Source organism: Anopheles darlingi, chromosome 3, assembly GCF_943734745.1.
Source record: "Anopheles darlingi chromosome 3, idAnoDarlMG_H_01, whole genome shotgun sequence".
Taxonomy (NCBI): Eukaryota; Metazoa; Arthropoda; class Insecta; order Diptera; family Culicidae; genus Anopheles; species Anopheles darlingi.
In genome coordinates, this window is record NC_064875.1 from 64,940,624 (window position 1) to 64,955,623 (window position 15,000).

At 50.5% G+C, this 15,000-nt stretch overlaps 1 protein-coding gene and 1 non-coding gene across 2 annotated transcripts in view; both read right to left on the reverse strand.

Annotated features, from left to right (window-relative positions):
* Window positions 1–14,349, reverse strand: part of LOC125956249 (LIM/homeobox protein Awh-like) — a 21,793-nt gene extending 7,444 nt beyond the window's left edge. The window contains exon 1 of the mRNA XM_049687926.1: window positions 14,159–14,349. Coding sequence (XP_049543883.1) covers window positions 14,159–14,164 — 6 coding nt within the window. The 5' untranslated portion in view covers window positions 14,165–14,349. The remainder of the gene's footprint in view (window positions 1–14,158) is intronic.
* Window positions 6,953–7,024, reverse strand: Trnac-gca (transfer RNA cysteine (anticodon GCA)). The gene has a single exon. It is a non-coding gene; the product is annotated as a tRNA-Cys (tRNA).
* Window positions 14,350–15,000: the final 651 nt, after the last annotated feature.

Consider the following 15,000-nt stretch of genomic DNA (forward strand, 5'->3'; position numbering starts at 1 on the left):
AATGGTGGAGAGGCGCAGGGTTTAATGCTCCACGAGACGATGCCAACCTGCACGCCGTGATGTAGCAGCGGACCACCGGAGTCACCCTATAGAGAACCAATAGGTCAACGTAAACTGTGGATCATCGACTACCAACGACCTTAAGAACACTTACACTGCACTGTCCCTTACCACCACCGGGATAGGCGGCACAGATGTGCGAGGGATAGATCTTGCTCGAGTGGATCGCATCACACTCCTCGTTCGGGACGATGTAATACTCGACCTGCTGCAGTGTGGTCGGTAAGTAACCATCGGAAGCCGTCCTGCCCCAGCCGATCAGCGTCACACCGAGATCTTCCGAATCCGTAATCTCGCTGAACGATCGTGGCAATCGCACCGGAAACACTCGCTCATTGAACCGCAGCCGTCGGGCCAGCTTGAGCAGCGCAATGTCGTTGATGTAGCTGTTGCGCGAATCATAGCCTGGGTGTGGTACAACCTGCTCGATCTTGTACACCGAATCGTCAGCGGTCGTCGAAATGTTTGTCCGACCGACCTGAACCGTCTGTGTGTTTACGGTCACCGAGCTGACGCAATGGGCCGCCGTGAGGATCCAGAACTCGGACAGAATGCTGCCACCGCACGAGTGACTACCGAAGCTACCGCGCAGTGAGATCATAAACGGGTACTCCTCGATCGTAGCATCCGTTCCGTTGACGATGCGACGATCAGGTCCGGAGAACTGCTCGGTAGGAGCGCCTATTTTTTGGAATAGGAGCGCTGATTAGAGATCACTTTGTTCTATCCTGTCTAGAAGCTTACCCAGAGCCACTCCGACGAACACCGCAACGAGTGAAAGATACTTTAACTGCATCTTGTACTTGTACTTCAAATGAATGCTTTAGTTGGTTTGTGATGCCTTCCCCGTTGGCGTCCATTCTTATTTATACGAAATCGTGAGTGAGACTCGAAGGGGCGCACGTTACGATATGAATCGGTTTTACTCGATTCGCCAAATCACGGACCGTAACGCGTAAAACCAACCAACGCTTTCTGGGTCAAGAGGTTGGTCTATTTTCGATCAAACGAATCCGTCCGTCCGCCGCCGATAAGCGCGTACGCGGAGATACTTCCTGAATTTCCAGCGCGCGCGATGAATTGCAATCCATCCGTTCGAGCTGCAATCTTGAAGCGCATTCGATAAGCGCATGCAACAACAACGACAAAAAAGGCTGCACCGTACGGTATGATGCAACCGATTAGATTGGGATGCGATCGGTAGCTCATTGTTTGAATATGCGTATTTTTGAGGCCACTTCGGCTAGACTCGGACCAGGTTGGGTTGACCTGCATCGACGATGCTGACTGACAGTGTGATTAATTGGCTTTTACGGAATATTGCGAAGACGCCATCCTGGGGAAGGAATTCCCTAGGGATAGGTAGATGTACTATCGAAATGCGAGAGATTGTTTTGATACTTTTTCGCAGGAGAAATACAAAGAAATTGACTTGAAACGAAAGCACAAAGGGCATCGTACAGCGTAAAAGATGTGTGTAATGTGAGATCATTTTATCAATGCTGTTAAAACCGGCTCATAACTAGGCTATCGACATGTACAAAGGGTTCGATAATGTTTATCAGAATGATGTCACAATGAAGCTGTTGAGTTTTGCGAATTAAGTTTGAGAAATGTAGTTCCACAAAAAAAATTTTCAAACAATATGATCGTTGGATAGTTCTGCAAAAAGAGAGCCTATCGATGGCTTAAAACGACTCTAGAGAAGACATAAGAACGCGACAAGCCTACGAGAAGCAATTTAGCGGAAGACGACAAACGAATAGACCAACTGGTGAGAATACCAAGGAATGAAAAAAAATAATCCCATTTGCTGGCACATCAAACAGAGCGCGAGCAGGTCTTTCGCTAGTAAAAAACCAATTAAACTTTGAGTAATGGCCCGAATTGACGAAAACAATTAATTGAAAATGAATACCGTTGCAGACAGTCGCCACTCGCGCGATTGCAGCGGACATTAAAATGTTATAAAACTTTAAAAAACCCACCCCTTCGTACACACGGATCAGGAATCGATCGTAAAACGAGCTGCGGATGGGACAGATTCTGAGTTCCGTCTGGTGCATCCCGTGGCTCATCTTGCGATCCGAACGGTTCGGTTTTGCGTAACGCAAGCAGCAGCAAAGACAGGTCCAGATACCGCGTGCGTCCACTTGCTACCGGGTGTTTCTTTAATGATGGTGCTCAATGGTGGCTGGCGTCCGCCCGGTTCTTGATGGTGTCAACCAGAACAAACATTCATGTAGACGTACCAGCAGCAGCAGCATCAGCAGCAGTGGCATCATTCGATCCACAATCCGAACGTCCGTGCCTAATTAACGTTCCAAAGTTTCCATCCGCGACACGGACGCACCCCGGGCGTTTAAAAGTTCATAAAATATCGGAAAACAAACCGCGCTTGTGGTGTGTGTGTGTATGTGTGTGCCAGCCTCTGAAGCGTAAAATTGGTCCCCCGAGCCGGCATCAAACGCCACGGTGGACGTCCTACCTGGCCTGTCAGCTCGCTCGCATTCGATGATTGGCAACGATGGTTTTCCGTTGGCGGGCACCGGATTCCGGATTCAGCAGCAGCAGCAGCAACAGCAGCAGCAACAAGAATCCGACAGGCCGAGACACCTACGCACCAGCACGCAAAGTCAGCAGGCGATCGGCGACGTCAATGATCGCATAAAGCGCCAGCGACCGATCAAGAGTGGTGGTGGTGGTGCTGCTGCTGGTGATGGTTCCCTTGGCCAACCTTCTCCGGCTAATTAATCGAAAGAATTATCGACTTTTGACAACGGCGATGGTCAGCCGGAGCCAGGCATGCGGGGTAGGCAGAGGGTCAGGCACCACGGACACGGAATGTTTGCATAATATGCATAAACATCGGGCGTGTGCAGCCGCGCCGAACGCGTCCTGGAACCGGTGAAGTTCCGCTCCCTCGGAACTTGTCAAAATGGTGCCAACGTCGCCGATCGACCGAACATGGTGTCCTCGTCGTCGTCGTCGTCGTCGTCGGTGGTGGAGGTTGAGATACCCATTGCCTGGTCACCACGGGGCCACAGTACAGTGGACGCAACAACAGGTTTGCAGATGATCGTTCGCGAACGAAGGGAACGATCATACTGCCTGCCACTACCACCACGCGAACACATGTGTTTCGGTGGTTTCGGGGGGACATTCCGATTTAATTACTGCCCCCTTTATTCTTGCTCTCCCTCTCTCTCCCTCTCTCTCTACTCGACGTCGACGCAACCTCGTGGGTGCTGCCTCAACTCATATATGTTCCCCTGGGCTGCCTCTTCTAGAGGTCCGGTGCAGGAGGGACGATAAATTTAAAATTCACATCCAAAAACCTCCAACCAACAGTCAGCCAGTGGCAGTGCCAGTGCCGGGCAGTCCGCTCGGTTCGGTGTGGTGCGAAGAACAACATGCAATCCACCGTTTCCAGAAGCCAGCACCCGATCGGACCTCCGTTTGCTGGGATTTATTCTTGATGATACGCCAAGCGCCCATTTAACGGCCTCGGCCCGGTCCTGGCTTGGTGCATTTCGGTTGGCTCGGAAGATCAGGGGAAAATGGGAGGAGGGGAGAGAGAGAAAGAGAGGTGAGGACCATTATAAAGTTTCCGGTACAGCCGTCCAGGAGAGGTTCGAGTTGCAAAACGGACAGCACACAGCACCGTGTACTCATCGACGTTGTCGTCGTTGTAGCAGTGCTCCAAGTCCAAGTCCAAGTGCGCTTTTGTGAGGTTGCAGCTTCAGAGCATGGCAGAGTCAGAGTGCGGCTCATAGGTGGTCCTCGCACCGTTCCGGCGAACCAGCCGCGTATTATGCGCTTCACTCTTCACAGCGAATGAATGGAATCGGGATCGTAAAAATGTATAAATTAGTGTCCTCGTGCACACGCCGCTTCTTCTGACCGCTTGAGCTTAACACAGAGTGTACTGGTGTGTCCGTGCATCTCTCTAGCAAATGGTCACGGTGTGGTTTTTAGTGCAAAAAAAAAAAATGGTGGAAATTTCTATTTTTGCGGCCACAATTAAAGGCCAAACGGATGCTTTTTCTACGGGCCGTCTCGAATGTTGGGCAATGCATCGACCAATCGTTCGATAAACAAGGCCAACAGCAATCTAAGAAGAGGTTCAATGTTCAACACACCCATTCATGACGAAAGCGCAGCGGTCGTTAGGCGGTTGAAGCAAAAAAAAAGACGAAACCAAAAAAGATCGAAACCTGGCGAACCCTGGCATTAACCGGTGGCCGCGGCCACACTAGGCGCTCTTGGGAAATCTCGAGCAGCAGCCTCGGTAGTACCTTCCCCCAAAAATCCGCCCCAAGAGAGAGGCATTACGAATGATTGATTGATGATTATTAAATTACTTGGCGTGCGTTACCACCACCACGATCAGTAGGCCAGCCGCATTAGATGGTTTTTGAAGGTCCGCCCTGGCCAGTAGCAGTGTGGCTACCGGCAAAAAGCATCTTATCTGCGGCGTTGCGGCCACCTTACATTAGCGGCGACATGAGAGGTCGCCGAACGAAAAAAGAAAACCAAAAAAAAAAAAAACAGATCAAAATTCGCTCCCCCAACACTCGGCGGACCGCAAGTTACTTTCGCTACGCAGACGAAACTCACCGAAAAGCGCAGAACAGCCTTTGGACCGTTGTACTGTTGCTTCGAATGGCTGGTGAACGAAACGGGAGGTTGAGGTTCCACCGAAAACTCGAACCCGCACCGAACGCATGATCGATTCGCTAACCAAAACCAATCGGTTCCTGTCGATCGGCCAGTTCCTTCCATTTTTGGGAAGAAAGGACCGCGATCGGATCGCATCCTGTCAAATGTAAAGTCCATCCGGTGTGACTTCTGGATCAAACCAAAAAAAAAAGGCAAAAATCTTTCTGCAAACAAACAACAAGGACTGCTGCTGCTGCTGCTACCATCAAGTCGATCGATGGTCGCGCATCGAATGGTGGTCGCTGGGAATGGGGATTGACATAATCTGCAGCTACCGTGCAGCCGGAACGCAGCCGCCATGTCGACGTAATGTCCTCTTTTCTAGATCATCGGCTCGCTCTCGATTGCGTCAAGCGCCTGAGATGGGCCCGATCAATCGACCGCGCTATGCCCGGGGACCATGCCAGGCGGACGTGTCATGATCAATCATTCCATTCAGGAGTCATTCAGGTGCGCACCGCATCGCAATCTTCTTCTTCTGCGTCGTCGTCGTCGTCTGCTCTGCTTCCTCGACGCCACTCGTGATCATCGTTTCCTTCGGCGATCGTGGACACATCGCGACTAGACAACCGCGACCGTGGACCGTCAAGAATTTGTAATTGTCCCGCACCATCACACACACACACACACACACACACACACACACACACACACATGCATGCCTTCCTGGGAGCTCCAGTTATTGAACCGGATGAAGAAGGCGGGATGATGATGTTGGAGTCCGTTGATGGCTCTATCTCGTGGGCCACACCCATAGTCCGGTTGCCCGATTGCCGTACGATAATCGAATAATAATCGAGCAAAATTACGCCGGCCGGAACAATCGGGAACTCCGGTGCCGATGCCGGTGCCGTACATTCGTCTTCATCTACGTCCAGTGCGTCCAGTGCGCCACGAGGCTATTGCTGCAGGAACAAAAGAGGAGTTCGGTGGCGCTGTCACGCGAGAAAGTAGCGCTGATGGTCGGTGAAAAGCTTCCGGAACTAATCGGAACCGGCCAGTGTCCCGATCGGTCCTACATTGTGGTCACGCCGGAGTGGTGTGGTGATCGGAAAACGATCATCATTAGCGGACACCAGAAGAGGCCCAGAGCCAGAGCCAGAGTTTTCACACCCTCGATCACGTCGTCGTCGGTGGAAGTCTTCTCTGCCTCTCTATCTCTCACTCTCTCCTCTCTGTCTTTCGGGAGACTACTGGGGCAGTCGATGATGCCGTGAAATCACGATCATCATCACCGTGCTCTCCACCACGGGCTCGATTCTTCCTCGAGCGCGGGCACGCTCTCGCACAAAAGACGATTGAAACAAATCACTTAATTAATGTGTCGTCTGTTTTCCGACACCGGACAACGGACAGATCGGGTGATCGCAGATAGGACCTTGTGTGTGGCGTCCCTCAGCACCGGACACACACACACTCTGGCGTCCACGCGGAGAGAACGTACCCATTAGAGAACAAATGATGGTGAACAGAAGCGCTTTTGGCGCTATAAAGGTCCAGGGTCCAGGGTCCGTTCGGTAGTCAACATTGTCCGGTTCGTGGAAGCATTCCAGGGAGATCCAGATAGATGGATGCAAGGGGATGTGACCGGCCGTCGAGGGGAGAAGAGCAACAAATCGTTACCGAGGTACCTCTAGCTAGATCGATAAGACGAGATCGAGAAGATGCTGGTTGCTGCGGCTTCAGGCGATCGCGATAGAGTTGGTTTGGTGTTTTTGCTTTTCCTAGAAAACGCCAGACGAGAGATCAGCACTGGCGATATGATGTGCTGCCAGGTCGTTCAACTTGACTCTATCGCAATCTTGGTTTATGATTTAAACATGAAAAAAAAAACAATGTAGGAATGATAGGGGAACTTGTTTTGCCAGACAAACTGGAATGAAATGATGGAGGAATGATCAGGATACGTCGGGTTTAGATCCCGAAACAAGGAGCGCGATCTTTAAATACTGTAAAAATCTCGTTCGATGGCGTCTACATGCGATGGCATGGTTTATGCTATTTAGTGCAACTGAGTTATGCTCCCCTCTTTACTCTTTAATCCATCCTATAAGGGTTCCCTTTAGTGTCAAACGATACAGTCACATATTGGCAAGTTCTCCACCAAAAATTTGAGTTGTTGGCAAGTTAATAGAGCCTTCAATACTCTCCTTTAATTGCGGGGAGAGGCAGGGGGTACCCGGACTCGAACCGGGGATCTTTCGATCTGCAGTCGACTGCTCTACCACTAAGCTATACCCCCTCTTGGAGTCTACTAACTTGATGCCAAAACATAAAACACATAATTGTCCAAACACTCCAATTGTACAGCAGCGACCACAGTCACTGCGACAACTCACAATTACCGAAGACGAGCGCCACACTGTCCCACACGCTGACACCACAAACCAAAACATAAAAATAACCCCACAAGCCAAGGCGCTCCAGTTCAACGCATGTCGAAACAGCAGAAAAGTGGCTACAATCTACTCCAGGCCAAACCAACACAGAGGTGACGACGCGGCGCAATGTCGCAGTTTTGTTTATCACAGACAGTGCTGGAACAAGCTTATTTAGGCCTGCCCGCAGGGGAATACTCATGAAGCTAAATAGAGCTCATGGCATGAAGTCAATCCATTGGCAAACTTAAAGTTCTAGAACTGCTTTACAAGGTTTATTGTATCGCTAGAAAAGAGAGAGAGAGCATTTTGCGATCGACTTTAAATCCAAACTTTTCCATCAACACGCTCGCAGCGATCCTCACTAGTGATCCTCGCATTCAGTGATCCACGTCCCGATACCAAAATGCAAAACACACACACATGGTCCCGGTATGGCAGGAGGTGATTGAACTCACTTCCACTCCTTTCCACCAACAAACACCTTCCGATCGACATAGATATGTTTCTCGGTGGCCCCCGAACCATTAATAACCTGCGCTATCACGTCAATGCAGCGACGACGACGACGACGACCACAGCTTTCGTATCACAGTATCTCCCCGTCAACGACTACACGGAAATGCTCGATCCACCCGATCGAAACCCAATATCATCGCGAACGCGCACACGCCGTAGATCATCGTGTTCCGTATCCTTGGCCACAGCAGCCAGCGGTGCCAGCGAAGAGGCAAACGCAAACGGAACATGATCGTGTCGCACAGATAGAGTCGCCAGAAACAACATAACACTTGATCATCGAACAAAATGATCGTGCCGGGGGATGGGGAGGGGTCGGAAACATATGCTTCGATCAGCACTACGAGAAGCAGGATTCCCATGAACATTATCGAATGTTGGCGCTGCTGCTGCTGCTGCTGCTACGATAGAGACTCTGATAAACGCTACAAATGTGATCATCGAGACATCGACGCTACACACAATACCTCCGCTTCAAACCACTGAATCTCCGTTAGTTTTCGCGTCTCTCTTTCTCTCTCTGTCTACGCTTCTGCTTCTCCGTATCGAACCTTACTCGTCTCCTGCCTTACCGATCCCAGCGTTTCGTGATAATCTTATCCGAATAAATATGTTTTATTTTATGAGACGAAATTGACTTTTCAGTCGATTATTATGGCCGGGCGTTCGCTTCGCTTTCATCTTTGACCGCCATCGAGCAGCCCAGCATCGAGCTTCTCGGTACGGTGGTAGCCCAAGGCGAAGGCTTAGGCCCCTGCCCGCAGTTCAAAGCGTCCGCAATACACCTGTCTACCGCGTAGATCCTACAACTTGTGTGTTGTATGTATGTGTGTGTGTGAGTGTCATCAAAACGTTGTGCCGCGGTTCAACACCAGGAGTAAGACATGGTTTAAGTACGCTCATTTTTCACCCGTCCAGCTCAGAAACACTGGGAGTTCTTCTTTTTTTGGGGGCCGGCGGGAACTCGCGACATACTCGACTCCCTCATACCCCTTTGGAGCTCGTCACCGATCGCGAGAAGTATTCTGTATGCTGCTAGGGAAGGGTGCTGCTAGGGACGAGACTCCCCCCTCCAGCTGATCCTCGAAGATCGGACATAATGGAGGTGAATGGAACGGAACTGACACCGTGGACCCCGGGACCCCGGGAGGGGACTCGCCGCACACCGCCCCGCAGCTCAGTTACGAGCGACCGTCGCCGCTGCGCGATGACAAAAAGAATAATATCGAACGATTTTTTATGCTAATTTAATATGTTTTCTTTCGTCTCTTCCCCTTTGCGGTCTCTGCCGCCACCGCTGCCGCTGCCGCCGCTGCCGGTTCTTCTTATGCCTAATGTGCTTGTGTGTCTTTTTTGGGGGTCCTCCTCGTTGGTCGTTGGCCGAGCCATGCAGTTCCTTCGGAAAGTAATTTGGAAACCCATACGGCCCGAACCGGACGAGGGAACGTGTGGGCACCAATCTACACCGGGGTTTTTAAGGTGGTGACGAGTAGCCGAACCGATCTCCGATGGAGATGGTGAGCACCGCGATAAGCACCATTATCGGATGGATCGTGTTTCGAGATCGATCCAACCGTAAGTCGGTTTTAAGGAGTTGCTGTGCTTACAAGCTCGACCAAAAAGTGCCTTCTGGTCTTTACCATTCGGTTCGGGAACAGTTTTGATGCTTTTTAATCGCTTGTATAAGTCAGAGGATTTCGGTCTCTGCTTGGCGTGTGCTAGATGATCATTTGGTGTGAGAATAAAAATTCTAGTTCTAGATCGATTGTAGTATTTGCAGCAGAAGACTACGGGGGCTATTTCCAGAATCCTCTATTTTACTTTCTAATAGTCAGTCTTTTGTCGGTATTACTAGCGTCTTACTAAACAACAGTTTAGTCCGACAAATAATACTCTGAAAAATATGCTAATGTAGATATTTTTGATGTTTTTGAACTGAAAACACTTCATCTCACCGAATACCTCTACAATATTAACAAATGGTCGGCGTATCGTCGACCTGATGACCACATCATCGATCGACATTTCCCACCACGGGGCGCCCCCCGGACACTCCGAGAGCGTGTGAATCGACCCCCAAGAAAGGGGGGCACCATGTTCCGATGAGAAACAAAACGTGAAGTCATCGAGATGCGGGACTTTGGGGCCATGCACTGGCCACCACCGTCACGATCTCGCTCCCGACCTCCGCTCCCTCTCTCTCTCTCTCTGTGTACCTCTAGCAAGCTTATCCCAAACAGACAAATTTGTTGGAATAAACATTCCGGTAGATTCAAGTGCCTGGCTAGCTGGCTGAATGGCGATAAAAACCACCCAAGAGCCACTGGGCGCAAGATGTCATGTTGCCTGACTAATTGTCGTGGTGAGAGGGAGGAGGTACAAGTGAAAGTCGTAAACATTGTGGACACGTAGATGATGGACCAAGGGACACATTCCTTACCCAACGATACTGATGAGCGTTTTCATTTTCGCACCACCATCGTCTAGAACCAAACGACAGCTCACCTACACCGACACTTCCTAGCAGTCGGAAAGGATTCTAGCACTCATAAACCGGGCTACTTTATGGCGATTTCCGGCATATTTTGGGAGGGTCTGTCCAAGCTTTACGATTGCCAGACACGCACCGGTAAGCAAGGGGATTGAAGTCCCGTGCTCCCGTGTGGCATGTCACAGTGTCAAAATGGTTGTAAAATGGTCAAGAAAAAGCGGGGGGGGGGGAGCACGAATGCGCCCCAAGAAGCGCAATGGCGGTGCTAATGTTACCACGAAAATGGCCCCTTTTTTATGAACCTCACGGAACAGTAGGCCTTATGTTCAGTAAGGTGTAAAGCCTACTCTGTGGCACACAAGACTTTGACTCAAGTCACAGCAGAAATTCACACACATACACACATCATCTGAACGACGTGATTCGTTTCATGGATGAACTACGTTCCGTTCCGGGACATTCCATAAGGTCCATATCGCGCTCGATGCGAACAATGTATCACGAGGCGCCTCCAAGTACTCGCCGGAGAGAGAAAGAGAGGACCGCTCCGATGAGTATCAGTATCGAGTGTAACACACACGCTGCCTCTCGTGCGTGTTCCCCCTTTTGTTCCACCAGTAAACAGATGGAATACATCGAGCCCGCATTGCTCAACCAGACGTCGTGGCCATCTGCTGCCCCAAACATCACACCACGATCACGGCACGACCATGCTCGCCGATCATCAATCAGTGGCAACAACAGCAACAGCAACAGCAGCAGCAGCAGCCACTCGTTGAAATGGAATGGCGCGATGAAATCTCTACGCACTGGCGTAACATGCTGATGATAAGAGTAAATCATATGTTGTGGCCCACAGACACACACATACGCACACAGGCACACACTTGAACACAGCAGCAAGGAGTCGTGTGAAGGCTAACACGGTCCGTGCGTGACGAATCCCCGTGCGGTCCAGATTAGCTGGATTGGTATTGGGATTGAGGGCGTGTGATTGCGAACTTTAATCAGAAGGCCGCATCCGACGTGCTGATTGCTTGCTGTGCTTTTCATTTGCTTTTCATTAAAACACACAGAAAGTGATGCTGATGAGATGTGGAGCACACTTCATTGATGTCACCGAACATCGCACCGAATTCCTTTTCTTTTGATATCAATTCCACAATGGGCTGTTTCGACTTCCAAAAACAAAAAAGCCTTAGCCAACTCTCCGTGATGACAACTTAATATCTCCGCGAGCATCGACGCCACAGAATCCATTTCAAATAGATCTCCGCCGCACGCTCGGCGGCCGCGATCCGACTTCGGTTACGGCGGTCCCGGCGGATCATGTTAAACTATTTTATTGATCCGCATCCCTCCCTGCCGCGGGCTTTGGTGTGTCGCCGCCGTCGCCGCCATCGCCCGGAGGGGGGGAATTTTGGGAAGATTGAAAAATCATCCAATTCTTCTGTTCTCCGGTCCCAAAAGCAAAACGACCAAAACCACACCGAGGGGGAGGCCCCCCCGGTGTCCATTGCCGGCATTAATTGCTTTCCGAATGTGTAATATTTTAATATTTTTATGGCCATCTCCCCGCCAGCCGCCGGTCCGGTTAACCGGTCGACCTCCTCCAGTTCAGTGCAGCAGCAGCAGCAGTTCGGGCCTTCTGACGGACGCTGGCCACTGACGACTGACGGACTGACTTGAAGCTGGCACCATCGTTTCCTCCCGTACTGTAATCTGTTCCCTCTCTCCGTCTGGGCCGAGAGAGAGACGGAAGAGGATGCGTCGGTGAGGCCGGGACTTAATTACCGCCGTTTATATGTCGTTTATGTAAATTTATGAATTGATCGCCTCTCCCCTTCCACCACGCCAAACTCTTTCCACCTGATCGGTTGCCGAGGACAGGTTCGCAGGATTTGAGAAAGGCCATAAAATCCCGCGTCATAAAGTGTCCTGTCCGGCCGCCAATGCAACGGATCGTGTACAGCACGTACACCAGAACCTTCCTAGTTCCGATCGCATTGCTGCGTCAGGATGTGCGGCGCAGGAATTGAATGTTTTGAAAATCACGTCAGCAACTGAGGGTTGGCGATCGTACGGGTGTGTGTGCCTGTGTGCGTTCTGCTGGTACCGATCCCGATCCGGATCTCTGGCCGGCATCGTAAATATGGTTTTATCGATCCCGATACAGAGCCTGATTTACGATCCCGTCGCACCCCGCCGTATGGACCGCGACGTCCTCGGTTTTCGAGGATTGATCTTTTCCTCGACCCGAAAGAAACGGGTTGTGGGTGCTGCAGTGGCCAGATCGGGCTTCTTTTTTGATTAATTTCTTCTCCACCCTCCACTTTTTCGACGGCTTAACGGCTTCGCATCACGCGCCCGAAATACTGGCGCACTGGCGTATTTGAAGGTAAAAGACTTCAACGGCCAGTGGGTTCGTCGCTTACGGCACCGAAATCGTAAATCACTTGAGCGAGCGAGCGATTGCACACACACACACACACACACACACATGCGCACAGCCTCAGACCCCCCCCCCTCTCTTTTGCACACGCGCGTTACGCGGCGCACGCCCTCACGTCCGCCCTATTTGATCGCGGCGACAATATTTATCATGGCCGGTGACACAAATCACGCATTTATCATTCTCGCGCTAAGCTCTCGCGCGCCCCGTTTAGTGCCAGATAAGCTGGCTAAAAGAGAGGGGGTGGGAGGTGGGAAGGGGGAGTTTTCCACGAATTTGTAGCGAGTGTACCCGGGTCATGGTGTGAGAGAACGCCCCATCAGAAGGTGGATCAAGAGAAGAAGTAAAATTGAAATTGAATTCCAATGCACAAAGGATTTGCGCTGCTGCATATCTCTCACATACCCAACGATCCTCAACTCGAACGCAGAAGTGACTTAACGCGATTTACGCGCAGATCACGATCGCCTCGACACCTTTCCACGATCGTCGACGACAACGACGACGACGAGGACGATCATAATACCAGTCACTATCGAGATGACTAATGATCCGCGTTAAATGTATGCATTCTTTTTACCATTGGCAAAAAAGGTCCTGGTCCTTCTGCCCATGCTCTTCCACTCCTGCAGTCCAACTGGTGCTGGAATTTTCTAACCTCTCACACCGTCTCAAAGGGACCACAATTTGCATCTTATGATTTTGGCCGCGATCATAAATCGTACCCGGGGACTGTATCCTTTCGGCGTCGCTGTTTTTTTGTGGAGCTCCAGGCCAGGTACCCCAAAGACGAGGATGACCCAAAAGCCTCCTCCCCCCTCTTGTATTGGGAACCAGGTGATAGAATTTGACGCTCTCCCACCACAGCGGGATGCGACCACGGTTTGGATCCTTTTGGGAGGAAACGCCGTTTTGTGCCATTTATCTCCTTCGTCGCCTTCGCGGGAGAAGGATCCCCAGCGAAATCGCGAGTTCGTGGCGCGTGGACCCGGGGCTGCATCTGTTGGAACGCGAAGGAATCACGTTTTGAGGTTGATGCGCACCAATCCGGTAAACCGGTTCGTCCGGGTAGTGTGTATTCCCAGTATCTTTCGGCTGTTCGATCAGATTCTCTTGGGACATTGGATTCTCATTCATTCAGAACTTGCCTCGCCGAATGTCCAAAAATATTATGCTTGTTTAATGGACCATTCGCGGCCTTCTGCCTCTCCTTTCCGCGGTGGCCTTTTGGGTTTTCGGCGATATGATTGCTAAATCATAAAACGTTCCGCGGTTCAATCTTTTCAAAAGTTAATTAACGGAGCTGAGATTAGTGGTGGAAGTGGTGCTATCCACTACACCACGAATACACGAAATGGATGCACGAATTATCAAAAACAGAAAGCTAATTGAATCGATTATGGTCATGTCCTGCGCATCGGCAGATTAAATGCCGTCGGCATCTTAGCGATGTTAAAATGATGCGTTGATGCTGAGCTTTATTTGCTTAAACAAATTAAGGAAAAGGCAAACAAAGTCGTTCTGCAATGCTCTTACCTTCATCCTTTACGATCGCGATCGGTGACTCCATGAAACTGTAGATCAAGTGTAGCCTGGTGTTTGTACTTGATAGGATACGACTAAGGTGGTTCGTTTGTGATGTGTTTGTATTTTTCACTTGTTGTGGCTCGTATTTACACTAATTTGTAGCCAACATAGTAGCACATTTTCCACGAGATGTTTTGCTTCACTTTGAATGTTATTTCATTTATCGAATTTGAGTTAAATTTTAACCGAACACACGCCAAGCACAACTTCGAGTCAGCTGCATCAGGTATTGGCCACTCGATCGAACATCTCTCACTAACGCTCACACACAACGCGTTGTTGCCAAAAACAAACAAACAGAAGATGCGAATTCGAAGCAAAAAACAAAACAACAAATTCTCCAAATCTTGTTTTTCTGCGAAGGCCAACGATTCAATTCAGGCAATGACAGGCAGGCAGACAGGGCAGGCAGGATGTGTGTTGCAGTAGCTTCACAGCTTCGCGCGGTATTTAGCAGCAGTTTGTCATTTCACGCTCCCGGTGGTGGTTCGCACCGATCGCGTCTCCAGCGAAAACCAAAACCAAAACACGCCGATCGCGCGCCCATCGATCCGCGAGATCCGCAACAAAACAGTCGATGGATATTCACACACGTCTAATCGCGACCGTTACTCGCCCGGGACTGGGCGTCCCCATTTTCGCCACATTAGGGGCACGTTTTCGCCCCATACCGGATCGGAACCGGAACCGGTTTTGTGCGCAGCATCCGAGTGTGCGGGAAAGAGAGCTGCCGTGCTGACTGGCTTTGATGGCGGTCGGTGAAAGAGCACAGCAGGCTACGTTCGTCGTCG